The 25,480-nt window shown below is 43.2% G+C and overlaps 1 protein-coding gene across 1 annotated transcript in view; it reads right to left on the bottom strand.

Moving 5' to 3' along the window:
• The window catches only part of CLSTN2 (calsyntenin 2), a 570,678-nt gene that overhangs the window by 102,987 nt on the left and 442,211 nt on the right, over window positions 1-25,480 (bottom strand). The window contains exon 6 of the mRNA XM_019747346.2: window positions 4,405-4,590. Coding sequence (XP_019602905.2) covers window positions 4,405-4,590 — 186 coding nt within the window. The remainder of the gene's footprint in view (window positions 1-4,404; window positions 4,591-25,480) is intronic.

Raw genomic sequence — 25,480 nt, 5'->3', positions numbered from 1 at the left:
TTCTTGTAGTTGGGCTATTCTATGGGTATGAAAACCTCCGACAATGATTCTTGGCGAGGACCGTTTCATTAAGGTGCAAGGTGTAGTAGAAAACAGGAACTTAACTTTTTCAACATGTCTGTGTCCCCCAGGAGACCAAATTGTGAAGTGGTCTTATTATCTTCCATATAACCTCAAGAAATACAGCATTTGGACATTCAACAAATATTTGTTGAATTAATAAATACTTGAATGAATAAGTGAATTCTCTGTGAAAGTCTCCTGGCTCACAAGTGTATACATTCTGAGAACAACTTAATGTCTAATGATCTGAACTGCTCTGACAGAGCCATCACTTGATTTACTAGCACGCTCTCATTCTGTGGCCTTTCCTTCAACAAGACCTGTCCTCGCAGTTCTTGACTCCACAAACAAAACAGCTGACCAGGCTGTCATACGCAGGAGGGGCTGGCCAGCGGCCAGGAGTCCTGTGATCTGAGAAGGCACAGCCCTTGGCCTCTGGGCTCTGAAGGTCATGTGCGTCACAAACAACTTTTCTATTTACTGTAATATGTAGTGACTTAGGGGACTGAACTCGGCCTTTTCTTGCGCTGTTGTTAATGTCAAATTTAATTTGGCCAAGAGGTCTCACTGAGGGTTTCGCTATGCATTTCATACTCAAGGCAATTCTGTGATGCTTCACGTCCAGAGAGTTTGGTACTGAGATGGCAGAGTCCATCTTACATCTCTGAACCCAGAGGAAGTGATAAGCATTTTCCTCAACATCTCTAAGAAGCCTGCATTTTTGTAAAGCAAGGGCAGTGGGGGACCATTAGGCTATGTCCGGCCCCACAAGCTGAAGGGGAAATGGGTTCAGGACCCTGCTTCGGTTTTGTTTCACAGCAGAATGGAAGTATCTCAGTGTATCAGCCTTCGGCAGCAATATGCCTGATGTCCAGTACTTCACTGGAACCAAAGAGCCTATTTCAAGTGCTGCTGCACCGGTCAGGTACTTCCTGACAGCAGGCTTTGTGCCAGCTCTTGTCAGACTCCCCCTTGAACAGGAGTCTCTCATTCTCCTAGTGGAGCTGAGGTTGCCGGAGGAGGAAGCAGGAGGACAGTGACCAGACAGACATTCAGTGCCCCTCTGGGCAGATACCCTTGCCTGAGTCATCACACAGCTGCAGCATCGCAGGAGAGATGCCAGAACTCCAGGGCACCCAGGAAGCACCCTGGGACCACTTCCCCAGTGAGCATAGAGGGCAGGAAAAGACGGACTCAAGGGAAAGGTCTGGAATGATGAAGGGGAGAGAGAGCATCCTAGCAGGAAGAAAACACGAACAAAGCCTTATGGGACGAGAACAAGCCAGGCATGGGCCCAGAGGAGGCAGAACATCGGGAGGAGATGGGTCAGAATGACGGGTGGGCAGGTACTCTGGAGGGTCATGCATCGGGCTAGAGCTGGGCACACATACCTGAATGTTACTCAGGGGACAGTCATCATTGCTCCCTAACTCTGCTCTCGCCCTGGATTCCTAGTTCTCACTGGAGGCACCCTCTCCAGTTAGGTGGTCACCCTGGGGTCATCTTAGATTCTCTCCTTCTCACTCCTGACAGCTAACGGATCATTAACTCTTGCTGAATCTGTCTTAAACTCATCCCCACTGCCACTCCCCTGGTTCAGAACTCATTATCTCTCGCTTAGACTGTGGCAACAATACCCTAATTGGTCTCCCTGTTTCCATCCAAAGTCAATAAAGATTAGTAGCATGAAAAATGCATGAATGCCAAGGCTTTAAGTGTCATGGCAGTTCCCTGGTTGTGAAACCCCACGAGAAACTTGTCGACCATCCACTGAAGACACACAGAAGCTTGTCTCCAGAACCTAGGGTGCCCCACAGGAGTCAGGAATTACCACCTGCACACCGTTTTAGACGCCACCCAGCCTGAATTTCCCTCGCAGCTTGCAGACAGCACAGGCCTGAGGAGCTCCGTCTCTCAGACACTGCCTCTCCCCCTAGATGTGCACCTAAGTCCCACTCATTTGCTTCTGCCCTTCATTCCTGAGCTTCCCTCAATGGAATTTGAGACTCAGACTCCTCATATGGAGGCAGGGATGGCCCTGTGCATAGAGAGCATCAGGGTTCCTGGGACAGAGCTCCCATGGGTGTGGAGGGTAGCACTACCAAGAAGGTCACCAGAAAGACACGCAGGCGTCTCAACAAAGGGTCTCTCTGAACAAGAGACAAGCTCGCATGTACCTTGGGGGAAACTGCTCTTCTGACTGAATTAACCTGCCTTCCTGCAACATGACCTGGCAGCCCTGAGGAATGAGCTGTGTGAACACCAGATGCAGTTTTGTTCTAAACCTTCTTCCCTTAGAAAATCCTTCTCACTGTCTATATCTCATCTCTTCTCAGCAACATTCAAAATCAAATCACAAGTACGTGCCCTTGGGCCCATCTGATCTTTAACAAGCTGATTCCATCATCTCCTCCTAACCTGGAGGAGTTTAGGAAATGACTGCAATGCACGGTGGCATGGGGTCGAGTTGAGTCATAATTCATGAAGGTGCATGGGGAGTGAAATGGGATATTCAATGTGCGACGTCGTCTGCGATGGCTTCTGTGCACGCAGAGTGAGGGAGAGGACCGGGGGCAGTGTTCTGAATATTGCGGGTCCCTTACATCCATTTTCTGCAAGAGCTGTTTGGAATATTGATGTTGCCGTGTTTTCCCGGATCAGCTCCATCATTCTGGAGGAGAAGCCTGCATTCCCACAGGCCTCCCTTGCTGGCCTGGTGACATGGTAAATGGGACATGGTGATACCCAGGCAGGGTTTATTTTACATTCAGTTCTAAGATGTTCACATGGTTCTTTGGGCAAGAGCAGTGTAAGTGAAGGTGTATGTGGGGGCAATGTTGGGGGGGGGCAGGAAATGCTCCAAAGACAGTAGCGGGGGATGGGAGTCACCAGGAAGGGAGGCAGGCTGGACTGTGTGTTCAGATCTCTTCAAGGTCTCTTCAAGGTAACGTGCATATTTGTTGTAGCACTTACATATTTCTTAGCCGTTTAACCTGTGTAAAGCTGTGATAATGTTTTTCTCTTGCTCTTTTTTACGCATCACTGATACTGTTTTTGAGTGTTGTGCTCCTCGCCCCATTTCCCCCATTTCCCTTTTCTTTTGTGGAGACGTAGTTATCCCTAAATACAGGCCCAGTGTAAGAGTGAGCTCTTTCCTAAGCTCAGCACAGCACTGCCGCAGTCAAATGTGAGTTCCTGAATGTTCCTGAAGACAACAAGAAATCAATAAAATACGTGTGGTGGGGGTGATGGGGGCCCATCAACACGTGGAGAGTCTGGGTTACCAAGCCTGTGGGACCGTTCCCACTGAAACCGAGCATCGGCTCATTCCACAGGCTGACTTGAGAGATTCACATTCTAGCGTCCGAGGCCTGGCCTGGCGTCACAGATACTGAGCCACAGAGACTTTCCTTCTGCTAGACCCGCCTTCAAATTCTGGCTCTGTCACTTTCTATTTGTGTGACCTTGAACAAGCCATGCTTTCTCTCTGGCCTTGAATTTTCCATCTTTAAAGGTGGAAAATTCACAGTGAAGATGAGGGAATTAAATAAAGTACCGCATGTGAAGAGTGGCAGGCGGCACAGAGGAGGTGCTCAGTAAAGCATAGTTTCCTTGTGCAGCACCCCGCCCTCAGCCCTGTTGCCTCATTTCTGTCCTTCTCCTTCCTGGTGGCACCATCTCAAAGCCCAATGACAGCAGGCCTCCTCTCCGCCACACTCGGACACCTTCACTTCACCCACCGCCACCCCACCCAAGCCCCTCCTCTCTGGTGTGGGCAGCCAGGCAGGCTTTCCTGGCATGCGACCTGTGCTTGCTGTGGGCCCCCAGCTTGGTTTAAGGCTTTGTGATGTTGTTAAAATTCGTAATAAGATCCACATTTTCATTTGCACGAGGCCCCACAAATTATGGAGCTGGTCCTGTGGGGAGGAGACAAACCTCTCCCCAGGTGACTGACACTACCGTTCGTATTGGTACCTGGTCAGGTATCTCAATAAATCGCCACAATGGAAGGAAACTTGTGTTTCTTCAGGCCCTGTGGTTGGTGCTCTCGAATACATTCTGTCATTAATCCCTGTTTTACTGATGAAGCATAGGGGCTTTGTCACTTCACTTGCCCACAGCCACACACTTGGTCAATGGTGGGGACGATCAGGTGTGCCTGATGCCGAAAGCTGTGCTTTCTCTGTAACCATACTAAGTCAACTTAATAGTTACCTGAGAGTTACATATACCAATGTGGTGAGAGGCGCTGATTCTTTCATTACATAATAAGATAGGCTTTATATATATATCATTTAAAAGCAATTAAAAATAAAACAACAATAACAGGGAAAAACCTACCACATAATTTCTGAAGGGACTTCTCTGAGTAGGTCTCCCGGTCACATCCCTTGCCAATGTAATTGGTCTGCAGCTCTGTGGTGATCTGAATGGAGGACACGGCCCCCTCACATGTCTCCAGGTGGATGCTAGGAAACAGGGGTACACTCCCTGAGCCAGGCTGATACTCAATCCTCTTGGTCCAGTCTGAATAAACAAAGAAAGGATGAAAGTAAATCAGATACAGCCGGTTCTGCTATGACACTTGTTTTGAACATGTAAATTTGTTCCAACACAATTGATACGTTAGGGAACAGTTTGAAGATAACGGGTACTTCCCATTTGCTTAGGCAAGGGTGCCTCCCAGAGAAATACCAGGTGAAGGCAGAAAGTGCACCCAGCTGAAGTGAGCCATTTAGGAATGTACAAAATGCACACAGATACACACCTCAAACATCCACCAGCTACTTGGGTCACCTTGTGTTAGGAGCTGCCCACCTGCACCTGTGGTTACAACTTTCCATCCCACTCAGAACACCTTCCTTCCACCTGTCCACAACAATGAATAAGCTATAACCTTTCTTATGCCCACTTCCATAAACGCCAGTTCTCTTCAAGGTAAAGCGCCATATTGGTTGTAGCACTTACATATTTCTTAGCCATCGAACCTGTGTTCAATTGTGATGTTTCTTCTTTCTCTTTTTTATGTGTCATTGATAATGTTTCTGAGTGTTGTGCCCCTCGCCCCATTTTCCCCTTTCTGCCTAATGTGGTGATATTTAGGAAGCACATGTCTTGTCCCAAAACAAAAGAGAGCACAGCAGTTTGGGGATTACATGATGAGGTCATGAGGTGGGGTACAAGGATTCTTTCCCAAACATTCAGGACTGTGACCCACTTAAGTAGGACTGATAGTCTTATCCATGCTTTTTAGTGGAAAAAATAATTTGGAGACGAAAAAGTTTTGGAGAAGAATAAAATCACAATCAAAATGGCACCACACAAAACAGAGCAATTAACAAAAATAAATACTAAGAGTGCATGCACACACAAATTGATTAAAGTAACAATAGCAGTGATTGAAAGGCAGAGCCGATTGCAGGCGACGCTCACAGTGACCAATAACAGTGCTTGCTGACAGTAATGAGCATCCCACGTTCTGCAAGGACCCACATCTGAGAGGTCTGTGCAGCCCTAAGGCTGACTTGTAGGTAGGAGAGTGGATTTGAATAAAAAATGTGAGTTACGGATGCTATTGATTTATGCATCTCAAATGTTCGCCACATAGAATGTTGCTGGATAGTATCCTTTTGTTGAAGTAGAAATGAAAATCTGTGGAATTGCCTGCCTTCAAGGTACGGAAACCCAGCTAGTCCTGCATTTGTGGGTCAGTCTGCAACCAGCAGGGGGGCCCTCACAGGCTCCCCCTGGGCCATTGGCCGCCGTCTTGAGCAGTACCAGGAAAGTGGAGAGGGCTGGGCTTACGGGCCAGCCAGATGGCTTCATTCATGAAAAAATCATTTGTTTGGGGTTTCCGTGTACCAGGCTCTGCTTGGCGCATCAAGGATACAGCAGTGAAGGAGTCAGGAAAGATCCCTGCCTTGTGGGTCTGGGGGAGAGAGGCAGATGATGACTAAGCCCTTGCTGTCCTGTCACAGAGGTTAAGTGCCATGAAAGAAAAAGTGGGGGCGCACGGGTGGCTCAGTTGGTTAGAGTGCGAGCTCTGGGCAACGGGGCTGCTGGTTTGATTCCTGCATGGACCAGCGAGCTGCACCCTTTGCAACTAGAATGAAGTCAATGAGCTGCCGCTCAGCTCCCGGGTGGTCAGATGGTTCAGTTGGTCGGAGTGCATCCTCTCAACCACAAGTTTGATCTTGGCTTGACTCTGTCAGGTCAGGAAGTTCTTGGGCAGGTAAATGAAGGTCTCCAAACCTTAGGCACCTCATCAGTAAAATAGGGGCCCTAGCACCGACGTTACAGAGTTGAAGTGAGGACCACGTGTGACAATGTGTGCATGGCACGCAGTCGGGCCCCGATCGATATTGTTCTGGGAGAGGAAGGGAGAATTTCAGTTCACAGAGGACATCTCCCTGCACTGCAACCTTGCCACATTCCAGATAACCATGTAGTATGGGTTTAGCTCCCAACCCCCATAATAACCAGATGCCATTTGAGGGGTTTTCTCAGACTACATCTTGAGCAGAGATTACACACCACGGTTATGAGGTTCATCTCTAGGGAACTTGCCACGGGAGGGTATTTGGACGAGAATGACTATAAAAGAGAACATACCCAATCACATCTTTTTCCTCATAGGCCCCAGGAACAGTGTCTGGACTGGCTCATCACCTCCCTAACGAGCTGCTAGAGCCCATGCTCCAGAAGCCCCAAGTTCAATTTTAAGGATAAACCACTGGAGGACAGGCGGCCTTTTTGGCAAGTGTACCTGGAAGTCACAATGCTGTGAGGAGCAGTCCACACACAATTAGCCTTGCAGTGCCCTAGGTACAGAATGTTTCATGCCACCATGCGTCTGACCATGCTCTTTCTTCCGCATGGAGCTTCCTTTCTAGCCCCTCCTGTCTTGTCACCTCCTCCATGCAACCTTTCAAGATTTCTCCAGTCTCGGTAGAAACCCTCCTCTGTGCTCTCACAAATGTTAGACTACGGCATTAGATGATTGCTAGAGTAGATGCTTGCTAGATAGTGGTAGAATGTGTCAATGAATCCTATAGGATATCATATTGAAATTACCCATTTGTGTGCCTGTCTCCCCCAGTAACAGGGAACTCTTTAAAGGCAGGAATTGTGACATTTATTTTTTTTTGTCTTTCCACACATAGTTGAGAGCACAGGAAATATTTGCCAGGTGGATCTGGGATGTCCCGGACAGCTAACCTTGATTGCTGCCATGCAGCCCTTCTTAAGCCACAGACAGAACCCATGGCCTGTATGCAGCACCTACCCTCCGCCTGCAGCAGCTTAGAACATGTTTGGTTCTCTTTGTTCTCAGCAAGAAAAGCGGTCTGGAATTGATGATGGAGGAATCTGCTTCCTCACAACAAGAGATGGCATTACGGAAGCAGTGTGTTTTCCTTCCCTCCCTCGCTCCTCTCTCTGGATCCTCCTTTTCTTTAGAGATACAGATTTAAAAAGTGGAGAAAATGGTTTTATGCATGGGGACCTTGGTGTGAGCCCTACAGCACCAGGCTCTCTGACTTCTGCTAGTGTGTAAGAGATGTCTCACAACACCTGCTTCTGGAAGCTTCTTCTGTTGGAGAAGCCCAAGACTTCCTCAGTATTTATTCCCTTTATTCGGTGGGGACTACTGACAACTTTTTCTCATCTAGATATTTTGGTGGTTACCTTTGATGGGAAATTCTACCTCACACCCTTTTTAGAAGGAGTGCAAATAAAGAAGCAAATAAATAATAAAAGGAAAGTCAGTGGAGGCACAGTCCTAGCAGTTTTCATTCCTCTTGCCACCGGCAGCTAGTCGGGCAAGGACCTCCCTGGGGAGAAATCAGGCACAAAAAGAGGTTTTAGGAACATCTCATCTGCCAGTAGCTTTCGTGACCTCATGAGGCTTGCTTTTGAGGGTTTATGAGAAGCAGGCAAAATTGCAACCATATAGTAAAAGAAATCGATAAAGCTTTCGGAGTATAGTATCCTTAAGAGAGTGAGAAGCTCACACAAACATCTTTCATTTTCCAAAAAAGAGCTGGGATGGGGATTGAGAGAGCAAAAGCAAGTCATCAAGTTCAGCCTTTGCTGCAGGAAATGTCTGTTCATCCTCCTTTCCTGGAGGGTAGGACAGCACGATGCTTAAAAGTATGACCTCTAAAGTCAGGGGGCCAGGATTCAAATCCCAGCCCTCCCACTTTCTGTTAATACTTGGGGCAAATCACTTACCCTGCTTGAGCCTCAGTTTCCCCTTATGTAAACATAGTACTTACCACCCAGAGTTTGAGGGGATTAAATATAGAGGCGCTTCAGCATCAAACACAAGGGATGTGTTCAGTAGGTACATTATTATTAAAATACCATTTATTCAATAATATTTATTGCAGGAAATAAGAGGACCTACAATTATTAAGCACCTATGAGGTGCGAAGTGCTTTTACATCTCGTTTTTCATTTAATCCTCTCAGCAACCCAGTGAGTGGATGTCATTACCTTAATTGCACAGATGACAAAACCATGGCTGAGAGTGGGTGTGACTTGCCCAGGGCCACACAGCTCTTTTAAAATAGGTCCTCCATCATTCTGAGGATTTGCTAGACCTGAGAACAATGATGGATTTTACAGGTTCATTTTTGAACATTCAATTTATACTGATGTGAAAAAGGAAAAGGTGATCATCTCTGATGCTGGCAAAGGATCAAGGAGTGTTGTCAGTGTCATCTCTGCTTGACCTTGAGGGCAGTTTGTGGGGGCCGAGGGGCTGCTTTGACACCTAAGAGTGGAGAGATCTGGCCTTGAATCTCAACTCCCTCAAATGCCGGTCACGTGACGTTCGCAAAGCAGTTGTCATCTCTGGGCCTCCAATGCCTCACCTGTAGATTTGAGATAATTGCACCCCCTTATGGGCTTGGTATGTGAACATTTAAGGCTAAGGGCCCAACACAGACATCTTCCTGTTAGAGCTTCATGTCAGGGATATCCACTCCTTGGGTCACAAGCTCCCCAAACTTCTCTGAGCTCGCCTGCTTGGAAACAAAACCTTTTCAATTTATAAAGGGCCTACAGACTAGTTTATGGATTGTGGTTCAATTTTTTTCTTAAGTGAAGACAAAGGAAGCAGACCACCTGTTATTTTAACAACCAGGCTCAATGACACTGTAAGTATTCCTGAAAAAGCTGACATTGGAATGCCTTCAAATTAAAATCTTTCTCCGTGGATTAAGGCTTTAGAAACATGATGACTTTATTATAACTCCTGCAAAATGTGTGAAACATATGTTTTCTTATCAGGAGAATATTAACCACTTAGAATTCTCATGTTAGATGCCTGGAGGTGGAAAAAAGCTAATCTGAGACTTCTGGAAAGCACAGGCTTTCGGGGCTCTTGTAATCCAAACCATTCAGGTCCACTGTTCCAATTCTGCATGAAAGGGAAAGACACAGGTGTGTCAAAACACTTTTGTTTCCTTCACTGTACACGTCAGGGGCCTCCATCTCTGCCTGATCTCAGGTTTCAGTGGCTGAAGAAGCATTAGGATTTTGAGGAAATTGCTGGATTCATGCAAGGTGAATGGCTGCAAGTGGGGATGCTGGGGAATGGGAGGGATAGGAAGGGGGTTTCCCTGAACAAGGATTGTTCAGACCACATGATATTCTAACCAATCTCTGCAGGCATCAGCCATCTGTCATCTTTCCTGAATTTATCCGAGAGATGGGTAACTTTGACTTGGGCACCAAGGAACTTCCTTTCCTGCTGGGAGAAGCTAGGGAGGTACCTTTGCTCAGCAGTGAGTTCTTTTATCTCCACTGGCCGCCCACTGCATCTGAATTGGAGGTGGATTAGGTACTAGAGATGGGCTGGAGAGGTAAGCAGAGGTCAGATGATGAATGGTGGCTACGAGGTTTGGATTTCACCTTAGGGCCAGTAAAGAGCCATAGACAGGGCATGAAATATCCAGACTGTGCTTTGGAAAGGTCACTTGGCAGCTGGCTTAGGCCTGGTATTCATTTTCAGAGCATCAGAACCCTCCTAGTAGCTACCTCTTGATCAATCCACGTAGAGGGTCACCTTTGACCGGGTTACACAATGGGTAATTAATTTCAATTTAATTAAATTCAAGAGTGTTTACTCTGCAGCTAGACAGACTCAGGTCTGAACCCTGGTTCTGCAGCTCCTTGGCTGTGTGGCCTTGGGTAAATCACCGAACCTCTCTGAGCCTCATGTTTTCATTTGTAGAATGAGAATAATAGAAATCTGCCTCTGCCTTGCCTATTGCTTTAGGATTTGGAGAAAAAGTATGCGAAGCACCAGGAACAGAGCGATTGTTACTATTATTATTATCATTCTTGTATCATTCTTATCATTATTCCAGACGCCATGTGTTTACTGCACACCTACTATGTGCCAGATAAAACCCTAGGTATGGGAGGCAGAGAAGTGTGACTCGCGATCCCTACCTTAACAGAACTCACAGTCAGCAGCAGCCATATAGTGAGACAGAGGAACAAAGAGCAGTTCCCAGGGAACAGGGGAAGAAGCAAATTATACTGACTAGGGCAATCAAAGGAGGCTTCCTGGAGGAAGTAACCTAGATATTTATTTTAATATTGGTTTTATTATTATTTAAGTATGGTAAGGCCAACTGATCAGGATATTATTGCCATCAAAAAGATTGTTATACTCACAGATCCTAAGGAGAGGGGACATGCTACCCCACAGAGGGCCAATGGAGAAGCACCGGGGTCAGTAAAGAGGCAGAGGGAGAGGGAGAGACTGAGGGAAAGAGACTTTACTGTGGTTTGCATGGGAAGGAACAGATGAGGCAGGGTAAGCAGGCTTAGGGTTGGGTAGTTTGGATAATTTCAGCAGCCTCTGAGTTATAGGGGTTGTCTGCCTCTAGTTGTCTGGTGCATGGCCCTGGGATGATGACGGCAGGTGGATGGTGACCCAGAGCGTGAGAGCTCAGTAAAGGAGATGTTTGAAGTGTGGGCCCTGGATTGGTTGGTGTGCTTTTGAAAACCAAGTGGGTAAGTTGATTCCTATCTCTAGGAATTGGCTAACTTTGAGACGGGCAGTCTCTCCAGGTCAGCAGGGTCCCAGGTGGCAAAGCATCAGAAATATGGACAATAAAAGACATGGTTAATACAGTACTGTACAGTGAGGGAAATACTGGAGGGCAGAAGAGAACTCCAGGACGTCTCCACCATGGCCTTGGGACTATGCAATGCTAAGGGTACCATTTAGATGAAAAATGATGTGGATAGTGTCTCTGCTTTGATCCTACAACTCAACAGCCTGGCACGACTCAGAAAGTGTAGGCATATTATGATGCTGTGGGCAGGCCTCAAGGGGGTCTGGTGGGAGATGGGCCAGAAAGGAAATTTAGGGTCAGATTACAAGGCCATTGAGGGTTGAGCTCATGAGTGGATTTTTGTATTGTAGGTAACAAAGACTCTTCTAAGGCCTTTGTAAAAGGGAGTTACAGAAGTCAGTTTCTGAGATTTGCCTTCTCTTTCCTCTTCCCACATGGCTCATAGGGAGTTCCGCAGTATCCATGCCTGACTTTAGGTAAGGCCATGGTGACAGTTAGACAGCAGAGTACAGAGATGAGGATGAAGAGTCAGACGCCTGGGTTCATACCCTGCCTCCTCTGCTTACCAGCTACTGGACATTCAGCAAGATACTCTCTGTACGTCAGTTTCCTCATCTATAAAATGGGGAAACATTATAACTACATCTCATAGGAATGTTGTAAAGAGTAAGTGAGATGATATATGTGGAAGAGCTAGGACTTGTGCCAGGCCTACCTGACTCCAAAGCCAAACCTCAAAAAAGATCCCTTACTTTTCTGAATTCATTTCCTCAACTGCTGTCTTGGGTCTATAACTGTGAAGTGAAACTTTCTGCTGGAAGGAGGTAGGAGGTGGTAAAGATTCAAAGAGGCTGGGCACCCAATCCTGGCTCTAAGACTACTGTCATGCTCAGATAGGGTCCCTGGCTGGTCTAATGTTCTGCAGTCACTGCTTTGAAATTCTTAATCATTTTAAAACAAGGGGCCTTCCAGGTCTCAACAGGCACCAGAGCACACTGGGGCAAATCCCGATCCATGGGGTAAGCCCCCCACCCATGGTAAGCTGTGAATGTAGACAAACCCAACAGTCAGTCAGCCTGAGGGTCAATCCCACCCACTGATGTGCCAATAGCAATCAAGGCTCAACTATAACAGAAGGGCACACAACACCCACATAATGGACACTCTGGGCACACCCAGCACAGGTTACCAGGGAGACTGTGCTACTGGGCCCCACAGGGCACCTACTATATAAGGCCACTCGTCCAAGGTTGGGTGATGTAATACATCTACCTAATACAGAAATAAACAGAGAGAAGAAACCAAAATGAGGCAAGAAATACATCCCAAATGAAGGAAAAAGGAGAAAACTCCGGGGGGGGGGGGGGAAGCAGAGGATTGAATCAGTGATTTGGAAGACAAGATAGCAGGAAACACCCAATAGGAACATAAAAAAGAAAGAAGAATTTTAAAAAATGAGGATAGTTTAAGAGACCTCTGGGACAACATCAAACATAACAATGTTTGCATCATATGGGTACCAGAAAGAGAAGAGAGAGCAAGGGATCAAGAACGTATTTGAAGAAATAATGACTAAAAACTTTCCTAACCTGGTGAAGGAAATAGACATACAAGCCCAGGAAGCACATAGAGTCCCAAAAAAGATAAACCCAAACAGGCCCACACCAAGACACATCATAATTAAAATGGCAAAGGTTAAAACAAAGAGAGAATCCTAACAGCAGCAAGAGAAAGGCAAGTAGTTACTTATAAGGGAGCTCCCATAAAACTGTCATCTGATTTCCTAACAGAAACTTTGCAGGCAAGAAGGGATTGGCATGAAATATTCAAAGTGATGGAAAACAAGGACCTACAACCAAGATCACTCTACCCAGCAAAACTGTCATTTAGAATCGAAGGACAGATAAAGAGCTTCCCAGACAAGAAAAAGGTAAAGGAGTTCATAACCACCAAATCAATATTACAAGAAATGTTAAAGAGACTTATTTAAAAGAAGAAGGGGGCTGGGGGAATATAAAGATGAATAATAAAATAGCAATAACTACATACCTATCAACAATCACTTTAAATGTGAATGGATTAAATGCTCTGATGCATTTTACCAAACGTTAAAAAAAGAATTAACACCTATCATTCTCAAGCTATTTTAAAAAATTCAACAAGAGGGAAAGCTCCCAAGATCATTTTATAAGACAACCATTAACCTGTTTCCAAACCCAGAAAAACACTACAAAAAAAGAAAATTATAGACCAATATCCCTGATGAACATAGATGCAAAAATCATCAACAAAATATTAGCAAACTGAATTCAGCAATACCTTAAAAAGATCATACATCAGGATCAAGTGGGATTTATTTCTGGAATGCAAGATTGGTTCGATATCCACAAATCAGTTAATGTGATACATCACATAAACAAAATGAAAGATATGATCATATCAATAGATGCAGAAAATGTATTTGACAAAATCCAGCATCAATTTATGATAAAAAAAAAACAAAAACCCTCAGCAAAGTGGGGATAGAAGGAACATATGCCCACATAATAAAGGCTATATGTGACAAACCCACCACCCACATCCTACTCAATAGGGAAAAGCTGAAATCTTTTTCTTTATAATCAGAACAAGACAAGGATGTCTACTTTCACCACTTTTATTCAACATAGTATTGGAAGTCCCAGCCACAGCAATCAGACTAGAAAAATAAAAGGCATCCAAATTAGAAGGAAGAAGTACAACTGTCATTATTTACAGATGGCATGATACTATATATACAGAGAAACCCAAGATTCCAACAGAAAACCATTAGAACTAAAAAATGAATTCAGAAAAGTAGCAAAATTAATGTTCAGAAATTTGGTACATTTTTATACACCAATAATAAACTATGAGAAAGAGAAATTAAGAGAACAATCCCATTTACAATTGCATTAAAAAAAAAACCCTAAAAATAAATTTAACTAAGTAAAAGACCTGTACTCAGAAACTTATAAGCCACCAAAGAAAGAAAAGGAAGAAGATACAAATAAATTGAAGGTTTTTTCATATTCATGGATAGGAAGAATTAACATCATTAAAATGTCCATACTATTCAAAGCAATCTATAGATTTAATGCAATCCCTATCAAAATACCAATGTCATTTTTCACAGAACTAGAACAAATAACTTCAAAATTTATATGGAACCACAAAAGACCCTGAATAGCCACAGCAATCTTGAGACAGAAGAACAAAATTGGAGTTATGCTACCTGATATCGAATTATACTTCAAGGCTATAATAATGAAAACATCATGGTACTGACATAAAAACAGACACATAGATGAATGGAACAGAATAGAGAGTGCAGAAATAAACCCACGCCTATATAGTCATTTAATCTATGACAAAGGAGGCAAGAACGTATAGCAGGGTAAAGACTGTCTAGTCAATAAATGGTATTAGGAAAACTATACAGATACATACAAAAAAAAGAAAGAAAGAAAAAAAGAAGAAAGAAAGGAAGGAAGGAAGGAAGGAAGGAAGGAAGGAAGGAAGGAAGGAAGGAAGGAAGGAAGAAAGGAAGGAAGAAAGAAAGAAAGAAGCTAGATCACCTTCTTATACCATACAAGAATAAAATCTAACTGGATTAAAGACTTAAATGTAAAACCCAAAACCATAAAACTCCTAGAAGAAATTATAGGTAGTAAATTCTCTGATATTGATCTTAGTGATATTTTTTTCTGATCTATCTCCTCAGGCAAGGGAAACAAAAGAAAAAAAAATAAACAAATGGGACTACATCAAACTAAAAAGTTTTTGCACAGCAAATCAAATTATCAACAAAATGAAAAGACAACCTACTGAATGGGAGATGATATTCACCAACGATACATCTGATAAGGGGTTAATATCCAAAATTTATAAAGAACTCATACAGCTCAACACCAAAAAAACAAACAATCCAATTAAAAAATGGGCAGAGGACCTAAATAAACATTTCTCCAAAGAAGACATATAGATGGCCAATAGACATGAAAAGATGCTTAACGTCTGTAATCATCAGAGAAATGTAAATTAAAACCATAAGGAGATATTACCTCACACTTGTCAGAATAACCATCATGAATAAATCAACAAGCAAATGTTGGCAAGGATATGGAGAAAATGGAACCCTTGTGCACTGCTGGTGGGATTGAAAAATTGGTGCAGCCACACAGAAAACAGTTTGGAGGTTCCTTAAAAAATTAAAAACAGAACTACTTTATGACCCAGCAATTCCACTTCTGAATATTTATGCGAAGAAATCCAAAACACTAATTCAAAAAGATATATGCACCCCTATGTTCATTACAGCACTATTTACAATATGGAAGCAACCCAAGGGCCCATTAAGAAACAATTGGATAAAGAAGAGGTGGTATACACATACAGTGGACTATTACTTGCCATAAAAAGGAATGAAATCTTACCACTTGTGACAACATGGATGGACCTACTAAAGCATATTACATTAAGTGAAATAAGTTAGACTGGGAAAGACAAATACCACATGATCTCATTTACATGTGGAATCTAAAGAACAAAATAAATGAACAAACAAAATAGAAAGAGATTCATGGATACAGAGAACAAATTGATAATTGCCCGAGGGGAGTTGGGTTGGGCAGCTGGGTAATAAAGGTGAAGGGATTAAGAGGTACAAATTGGTAGTTACAAAATAGTCACGGGGATATAAATTACAGCATAGAGAGAATATAGTCAATCATGTTATAACAAGTAGGTATAGTGCCAGGTGGGTACTAGACTAGACATTATATAAATGTCTAACCATTATGCTGTATACCTGAAACTAATATAAAATAATATTGAATGTCAACTATAAAAAAAATGCCAAAGTAAATTTGAGATCATCTAAGAAAATAAAATAAAGGGCCCTCCATTTTCATTTTGCATTGGGACCCACAAATAGCTGATCCTGCCTTTCCAGCTGAGTAATCTTGGGCATGTTCTATACCCTTTCTGAACCTCAGTTTCTTCATCTGTAGAATGGGGATATTAATTATACCACGGGACGAACTCAGGCTTTGGAGTCAGACCCTGGTGTGACTCCTTACTTCTCACTTTCTGCCACTTGGTACCATGTACAAGTACTGTGGGCCAGTCATTTGCTTCTCCATCTGAGTTTACTCGTGCAAACATTGGTGATATTATCACCTATTTCAGAGTTGCTGATAGGGTTTATGTGAAGTAATAAATGCAAACCACTTATCCCTGGGCCCAACACATAATAGGCACATACATTTTTGAGTGTTAAATTATGTGGTTTTCTCTTCTCCAATTAAAAACAATTACAGGCGCAATTTAAAAAGAAACAAAGCACAAACTCTCTGAACTCAATTTACAATTGTAAGAAATCTTCTCTTCCTTTATTACTGACCTCTTTCCATTAACTGTATTTCACTTTCACAAGAGCATTTTATTACCTTTTAATTCCAACTAAAAAGAGATATCTAATTAACTACAAAAGGGAAAGAGGGGGGCAAACACACTGATGCCCCTATTAGGGGTTAGGCCTCAAGGCTGTCCTTTGCGTGGTGCTCATTCCCTGCTTTTCCTGTTCAGGGAGGTCAAGATTCCAACTCTGAGCATAACAGACTGGATCTGAATCAAGACGCCCCCCCCTCCCCCCCCTAGTTCTCACCATTTCCTGAAGGAGGCAGTTTGGGAAGCTTATATGGGCAGCACTTAAGACGACTGTACAAAGTATTTGTGCTTATTTAATATGCAGCAAACTGTCTGTGTCTCGTTCTATGAGGTGGGCTCAGTCACTCCGAATTCCTCGTGCAGCTGCTCTTCCTTGAGCTGGAGGAAAAGTCCCCTTCAGGGATCATGGAAGGGAGAAAAGTGCACGGCTGCCTGTCCTGACCTGACCACCATAACCCTCTGGGGTTCCAAGTAATGAGACGGATGGGGCACTGCCTTCAGGACCCTGTCTTCAGCTTTATTTCTACCTGGCTGTGCTCTGTGCCTCGCACACATTGACGATTTTCAGTTAATCATATAAATAAAATAGAGTGCCGACTTTGAGTCTGTCTGGGTCGCTTACTGCCTCCCACCTTCTCATAGCATCATCTGTCATTGATGGTGCCGTGCTGGTTTCTGACAATTCATTTATTTCTGTGTTTGTCTGTTTGTCTACAACTCTCAACCCACCCTCCCCCTTTCCTGCCCCCATCAGAAGTTCCACAAGAGCAGGGACTGTGTCTATTTTATCCCGTTTTAAGTTTCCAGTGCCTGGGTGCAGTTTCTGGAACATAGTAGGTTCTCACTAAATGTCTGGGGAATGAATGACAAGCATGCTTCATGAAAGATGCCTGTAGCCAGGTTTTGGGGCTCAGGGAGTTCCCCTGGCACTCATGTTCTAGCTGAACTTTCTTCTTGTTGCATTTCTTGTGAAATCTCCTGCTCAGTCTAGGCCCTCTAAATTGAAGACATTTGTGCCATTCTGCCAGGCCAGATTTGGGGTTCACTCTGCAGGCTGCTTCTCCAGGGCCTTGGATCCCCCTACAGCCTTTGGACAAGTCCTGCTCTGTCCCCACACCTGGACACTGCACCCCAATCCTCGCTGTCTACGTATTGTAATGGATTATTTCTCTTTTTCAGGATGCTCCGATGCCAGTATGAGCACCTTAGCTCCCAAACAAGCCTCTAGCGTCGGACATCATTTCTTTAAAGTCCCTGACCTCCCCTTTCACCCTAGCTTCCAACTGTCTTGCAGGCAGTTGGGGCACCAGCTAATGCTGCCACTGAAGTGAACCCTATGGTGTTCAGAAACCAGGACGCCCACCCAAAGCTTGGTTGCTGCTTTCTCCCCAACACTTTCATCCCCAAAGATCTTCATCTCTCATGCTTCTCAGCTCCCAAACAGAAACACATCTGGCAGAATTGATGCTGGAGAGGTACAGAAACCAGGCAATTTAAGTGCAGTCCTTCTGAAAGATAATTCTCCCAAGGGGGAAATCATTAACTCAACCAACCAGGGTACTTTCTCTTGGATTTATAGAAACTCTTCTCTCTTAAGTCCAATAAATATGAGCATTTTCTAGGCAATTTTCTTATCTTGGGACAAATGTATGATTAGTGCAAGATGGAGTAGCTATTCTTCAAGAATCTTTACTTTTATGGCTTTGAAAACCTTTTTACAATGCCAGAGTATAGTTTTTCATGCACACATTTTCAGTCTCTTTGTAAAGATGGCTTGTGTGTACTTTTCATACCCCAGTAATGTAAATCTCTTTAATATACATACAGATCAGTGTACACTGATTGCAAAACTTGTCTTTTTTTTTTTTTTAAATAAAGAAATAAAAGGCCTATGACTCCAGGTGATATTAGATTGCTGCATTTCACTGAATGACATTCTACAGTGGGAAACACATTATCATCTCTGCAGGAAATGTGGTACAAATCCGCAGACTCTGTCAACTGCATTGGAAACCCGAGAGTCCATGTGCGTGAGAGTGGGGAGAGATGTCCCCTACATTGATGGGGGCAGTGTAAGCCGTCATGTACGATTAGAAAGGTGATTGGGAAAATGTTTTTTGGGCCTCGAAATGCCCGTATACTTTGCACCACATAATACACTCCTGGGAAAGTAATCCAAAATGCAGACAAATAATTTTACACAAAGATATTCACCAATGCATAAAAAAGAAAAATGGAATCAAGTTAATACCTGACCATCACACTGCACTGCCTGCAAGGACATAGTCAAGCACATTTGACCTTCTACGAGGGAATGTTATGCAGCTGCTGAGGGAGTGGGGAGATTTTATGATGTGGGACTATATATATGGCACAAAATTAAGAGGAAAGATTGAAATGGTTATGTGTGAAGGAAGAAAAGCATAACATAATATTGATAATACTGCATTAATTGGATTATGGGGAATTTTTATTGTGATTATTATACTTAAAAATCATTTTCAAATGAGCATAAAACACTTTATAATTTAACAGATGTTTACATTAAAAAGTCATGGTGGCCTATTTGCCACTTGTGACCTCAAGTTCTCTACTAGAACATGGAGCATGTAAACGTTACCTGAAAAATGTCCTTCTCCCTTGCCTGGTGCTGCCCACTCGCACAGATGGACAATCTGTTGCTTCCCTTCACCAAGCGGCTCCTGTCGGCCTGTGTGAGTCCCACCCACACACTAGATATGGAACACTATCTTGCATTTGGTAATGAGGGATGTTATAAATCCACAGAGGCTGACAGCCAGAAAAGCAAAAGCCTTGGAGGTCGGGAGGAGTGAGATACTGTTAATATCTGCTTCTGTGCCTGGAGCCTAGAGGAAGCTGATGAAAGGTGAAAGATTCAGCCAATGTGAAGCTGTCATTAACTAAACCTCCCAGCAGGTGGATGGGTCCCCGCTCCTCAGCTGCTCAGGTGAGCCTGTGTGCAGATGGCTGCCATCACACAGGGATGCAGAGTCTCCAGCCACATGCAGACATTGGCGTTGGGGGACACAGAGGGGCTTCTAGCTTATAGCAAATGCCACATTAATAAAACCAAACAACCCGCTTGTCTTAAACCGTGACTGAAAATGAGGTCATATTTTACTCTAAATACTGACCTGCACCAACCAGGTTATCAGAAATGAGTCCTCTTGAGGGAGGGCTCCCAAACTCATTTTTTGAGGCCAGAATTACCCTGATACCCAAACCAGACAAAGACACTACAAATAAAGAAAATTGTAGGCCAATATTCCCGATGAATACAGATGTAAAAATCATCAACAAAATATTAGCAAACCAAATTCAGCAATACATTATAAAGATCATATACCATCATCAAGTGGGATTTATTCCTGGGATGCAAGGTTGGTTTGATACCCACAAAACAATTAACATTTATACCACATAAACAAAATGATAAAGATCATATCAATAGATGCAGAAAAAATATTTGACAAAACCCAATATCCATTCATGATAAAAACTCTCAGCAAAGTGGGGACAGAGGGAACATACCTCCACATAATAAAGGCCATGTATGACAAACCCACAGCTAACATCATACTCAATAGGGAAAAGCTGAAAGCTTTTTCTTTAAGATCAGGAACAAGACAAGGATGTCCACTTTCACCACTTTTATTCAACATAGTATTGGAAGTCCTAGCGACAGACTAGAAAAAGAAATAAAAGGCATCCAAATTAGAAAGGAAGAAGTAAAACTGTCATTATCTGCAGATGGCATGATACTATATAGAGAACCTTAAATATTCCACCAAAATCTATTAGAACTAAGAAATGAATTCAGTAAAGAAGCAGATACAAAATTAATATTCAGAAATCGATTGTGTTTTTTTTACACCAATATTGAACTATCAGAAAAAGAACTATCAGAAAGAGAAATTAATCCTATTTACAACTGCATCAGAAAGAACAAAATACCTAGGAATAAATTTAACCAAGGAGGTAAAATTCTTGGAAAACTATAAGCCATTGAAGGAAGAAATCGAAGAAGACACAAATAAATGGAAAGTTATACCATGCTCATGGATAGGAAAAATTAATGTCATTAAAATGTCCAAACTACCCGAAGCAATCTATAGATTCAATGCAATCTATATCAAAACACCAATGTCATTTTTTTCACAGCAATAGAACAACTAGTCCTAAAATTTATATGGAACCACATAAGATCCTGAATTGCCAAAGCATTCTTGTGAAAGAAGAACAAAGTTGGAGGCATCACACTACCTGATATCAAACTATGCTACAAGTTATAGTACGGAAAACAGCATGGTACTGGCATAAAAACAGACACACAGATCAATGGAACAGAATAGTGAGTCCAAAAATAATCCCATGCCTATATGGTCAATTAATCTATGACAAAGGAGGCAAGGATATACAATGGGGAAAAGATAGTCTCTACAGTAAATGCTGTTGGGGGGACACTGGACAGATGCATGCAAAAAAATGAAATTGGACCACTTTCTTATATCATATACAAAAATAAACTCAAATTGGATTAAATGCTTAAATATAAGAACTGAAACCATAAAATTCATAGACGAAAACATAGGCAGTAAACTCTTTGACTCTTAGCAATATATATATATATTTTTTTAGCAATATGTCTCCCTGTGTAAGGGAAATGAAAGAAAAAATAAACAAATAGGACTATATCAAACTAAAAAGGTTTTGCACAGCAAAGGAAACCATCAACAAAATGAAAAGGCAACCTATTGATTGGGAGAAGATATTTGCCAATGATACATCTGTAAGGCGTTAATATCCAAAAAATATAAGGAACTCATACAACTTAACAACAAAACACGAAACAATCTTATTAAAAAATGGTCAGAAGATCTGAACAGGTATTTCTCCAAAGAGGATGTACAGATGGCCAATAGACATATGAAAAGATGTTCAATATCACTAATGAACAGGAAAAAGCAAATAAAAACCACAATGGGATACCACCTCACATCTGTCAGAATAACCATCATCAATAAATCAACAAACAGCAAGTGTTGGTAAGGGTGGGGAGAAGAGGGAACCCTCATGCACTGTTGGTGGGATTACAAATCAGTGCAGACACTATGGAAAACAGTATGGAGTTTCCTCAAAAAATTAATAGAGCTGCCATATGATCCAGCAATTCCACTTTGGGTATTTATGAGAAGAAATCCAAAATACTAATTCAAAAAGATATATGCACCCCTATGTTCATTGCAACATTATTTATAAGCCAAGATATGGAAGCAACCTAAGTGTCCATTGGTAGACAATTGGATAAAGAAGAGGAGGTACATATATACAATGGAATATTACTCAGCCATAAAAAAGAATGAAACCTTGCCATTTGCAACAACATGCATGGACCTAGATATTATGCTAAGTGAAATAAGTCAGACAGAGAAAGACAAATACCATATGATTTTACTTACATGTGGAATCTAAGAAACAAATGAACAAACAAAACAGAAATAAACTCATTGATACAGAGAACAAATTGATGGTTGCCAGGGGGGTTGGTGGGATGGGTAAGAAAAGTGATAGGGATTAAGAAGTACATATTGCCAGTTATAAAAATAGTCATGGGGATGCAAAATACAGCATCGGGAATCTAGTCAATAATATTGTAATAACTATGTATGATGTCAGACGGGTACTAGACTTATTGGGGTGGCCACTTTGTAAAGTATATTAATGTCTAATCACTATGTTGTACATCTGAAATTAATGTAATGTTGTACGTCAACTGTAATTGGAAAATAAATTAATTACAGAAGGAAAGAAATGAGTCCTCAGAGGGTACTAGCTTCCAGAGGCCCCAGACGGTCTGATTGGGCAGCTGTTGGTGTCACAGGCCTCCCCAAGCACGGGAGCTTTTAACCAGCAGATCTTTAAAGCACACTGACGCCACCAAGTAAATCAGCATCCTGTACGGAGCCATGTGTTGCACCTTAACGACCGGCGGTGTTAGCGATGTCAAACAGGTCATTCTTCATGGAGGAGGCCCCATGAGGCCTGGGCAGGGGCGCTGGTGCTCGCATGGCAGCTCTGAGCAAACCCTGGTCACACTGCTGGAGTTAGTGGCATTCAGGCCTCAGAGATGACTTGCCCAGTGATTTGCAGGGAAAATGCTCCATTGTGATTTTAAACATCAGAATCAAGAGAATGAAAGAGAGCTGCTGTCCCCCCAGCCCCACCTGCAGTTCTGTGCACGGAACTCCACTGGCAGTCTTTCATCGCTTCCTCACAAGAAGGCTTCATTGTCCCACTCACACTTGGGGACGCTGAGCCAGGCAGGAGTGGCTTTCCTGAGTCTGCAGACTGGGGAAGAGCTGAGCTGGGACCGAGGCCTGGGGTCCCGGTCCCCACACTGTGCTCTTTCCACCCACCGTCTCCTTTTGGTCCCAGTCTTAAGGTCCAAAATCAAGGATGTGATGCTTAAGCCACACAGCCTCACCCAACTGTATGGATTTCAGTGTGTGTGTGTGTGTTCATTTGCTCGACAGCACCTATTTTACCAATTTTAATCATAACATTATTTGCATGGTGACTTAGATTTTGCAAAGCACTTCCACATATAGAACCGCTTCACATCCTACAAAATAATAAGGCCAATGACTACGATTCTCCTTACAGGTGAGGAAACCCAGGCTCAGCCAGGGAGGTGGCTTCAGCAAAGCCTATGATGAATCAGGATGGAGCTAAGGGCCGACTCGAGCCCTTCTCCCTCCCCTCCCAGCTCGGTCTTCATTGCTTTGGACCTGACTCCTGCACCCCCACATGCCACTGTTTTCTCCAGCGTGGGGTGCAGAGCTATGCCTGGGATAAGGGAGGGGGAAGGAACCAGAGGAAGAACGGGGAGGAGAGAGGAAGGTGGAGAATGGGGACACAGAATGAGGAGAGAATAGCAATGAAGAGGAGCGTCAAGAGGACAGGAGGAAGCTGGAGGTGGAGGGCACAGGGGAGGAAGGAGCCGAGCCCCACGGATGAACCTCAGATAAAGCCAGGTTCCATCCTGTTGAACAGGGTGCATTGTGGGTAATTCCCATGCTCAATTCTCCTCCAGGAAAAAGTAGTCTTCCTGCTCTGGTGTGAGGAGCCGTGCTTAGGCCCAGCATCTTCGGGTCTGAAGTTTAACTTCCAAGTCTCAGGCTCATGTTGTGTTTCTTTGGCCCTTGAGATCACCAGAGGCAACTGTAGGTTCAGGCACATGGAAAGTCTGCAAGCGTGGGTTTAATGGTGAATGAGTTGTGATTTTAAGGGGACAGTGCACTAGACCAGGCTCAATCAAGGAATTGTGAGTTGGGTGGGGCAGAGATAGGAGAGAGAATGAATGCTGGAGGACCTTTAAGATGCTACATATGTGTTGTTTCATTCCATTTTTGCTACCCTTTCAAGATAAGTCTCATCACCATTTCATACATAAGGTGGCTGAGAGGTTAAATATGTTGCCTAAGGGCACAGAAGTTGTATCTCTTCTGGACACTTTTCTGAGACGTCCTTTTGAAGCTGGTTACATGCCCTTTTGGAAATTCCCAACCTCCTTGTCCTTCCTCCTGACATCTCAGTGCCCTCTAGGATAGACTGACATGAATTTGAATTCCATCTCTGCCATTTACCAGCTGTGAGATTTTGGGCAAGTCATTCAATTGCTTTTAGCCTAAGTTTTCCTCATCTGTAAAATGGGCTAGAATGGCTTCCCTCACAGGGCCATTCCTGTCCTCTGTGCAGCTTTGGACTTTTATATCTTTTCACCTGTGTCTACATATGCCCTTTTGATGTCCCATTCTTTCTAGGTTGTGCTAGGTACTCCAATAAACTACTTCTCACTAAGGTGTCAGGGGACAATAAGAGCTTCATGCAGGTGTCGGCAAGCTTTCTCCGTAAAGGGCTACATAGGAAATATTTATAGTTTTTGAGAGCCATCTGGTCTCGGTCAAAACTATTCAGCTCTACTGCTGTTGTGTAAAAGCAGCCATGAGATAACATGTAACCCAAGGAGTGTGGCTGTGTGCCAATAAAACTTTCTTTTTGGGCACTGAAATTTGAATTTCATATAATTTTCGTGTGCTACAAAATATCCTTCTTTTGATTTTTTTCAACCATTTAAACTGTAGAAACCATTTTTTAGCTCATAGTTGTACACAAACACATGACTAACTATATTTGACTTGTGACTATACTTCACTGATCCCTGGGTAAATCATGACCCCTGCGAGAGGCATTTGCATTTTAAGGGATTATCCTTTAGAACAAAAAGTTGGTAAGCTAATGATGGAATCGCAGTGAAGGAGGGAACTGAGGGCAAGGAGCCGTCCTTTCCTCTGTCTTTCTGGCCATGTCCTAATACATCAGCCTGCAGGAAGGGTGACACTGTCATGAAATTCTCGGATGGACACAGCTCCACCTTCTAAGCTCTGCTCGATTGTTATTCTAAGCAGCTCTGGGTACCTTTCTGGGCTTATCACCCTATGATTTAAAATCAATGCCTTTCATGTAGTAAAACCTAAGCCAGCTCTTCAGTATACGTGGTCAATAATTGATCTGACTTTTGGAAAGGGCAGGGTGAAGCTGGTTGACCCTTAGGGCCTGGGCTTTTTCTCCTTAGAAAGGAAGTGGACAGCTGTAGAGGGGACTGGGAAATACACTTGACAAGGCTTAGCACGGGTCATTTCTACCCCAGACACGCCTGACTGCCAACCTGTCCCCTTGTCTGTGGAGTCTTATGGGATTAGCCTGAAAATTTAACCTCCTTTGCTGCCCAGTACTTTGAATTGGTTTTGGAATAAATACACGACTTTAGA

The sequence above is a fragment of the Rhinolophus sinicus genome, linkage group LG10, assembly GCF_036562045.2.
Source record: "Rhinolophus sinicus isolate RSC01 linkage group LG10, ASM3656204v1, whole genome shotgun sequence".
Classification (NCBI taxonomy): Eukaryota; Metazoa; Chordata; class Mammalia; order Chiroptera; family Rhinolophidae; genus Rhinolophus; species Rhinolophus sinicus.
The sequence above is the reverse complement of the archived record's forward strand: the minus strand, read 5'-3'. Positions and strand labels throughout refer to the sequence as shown.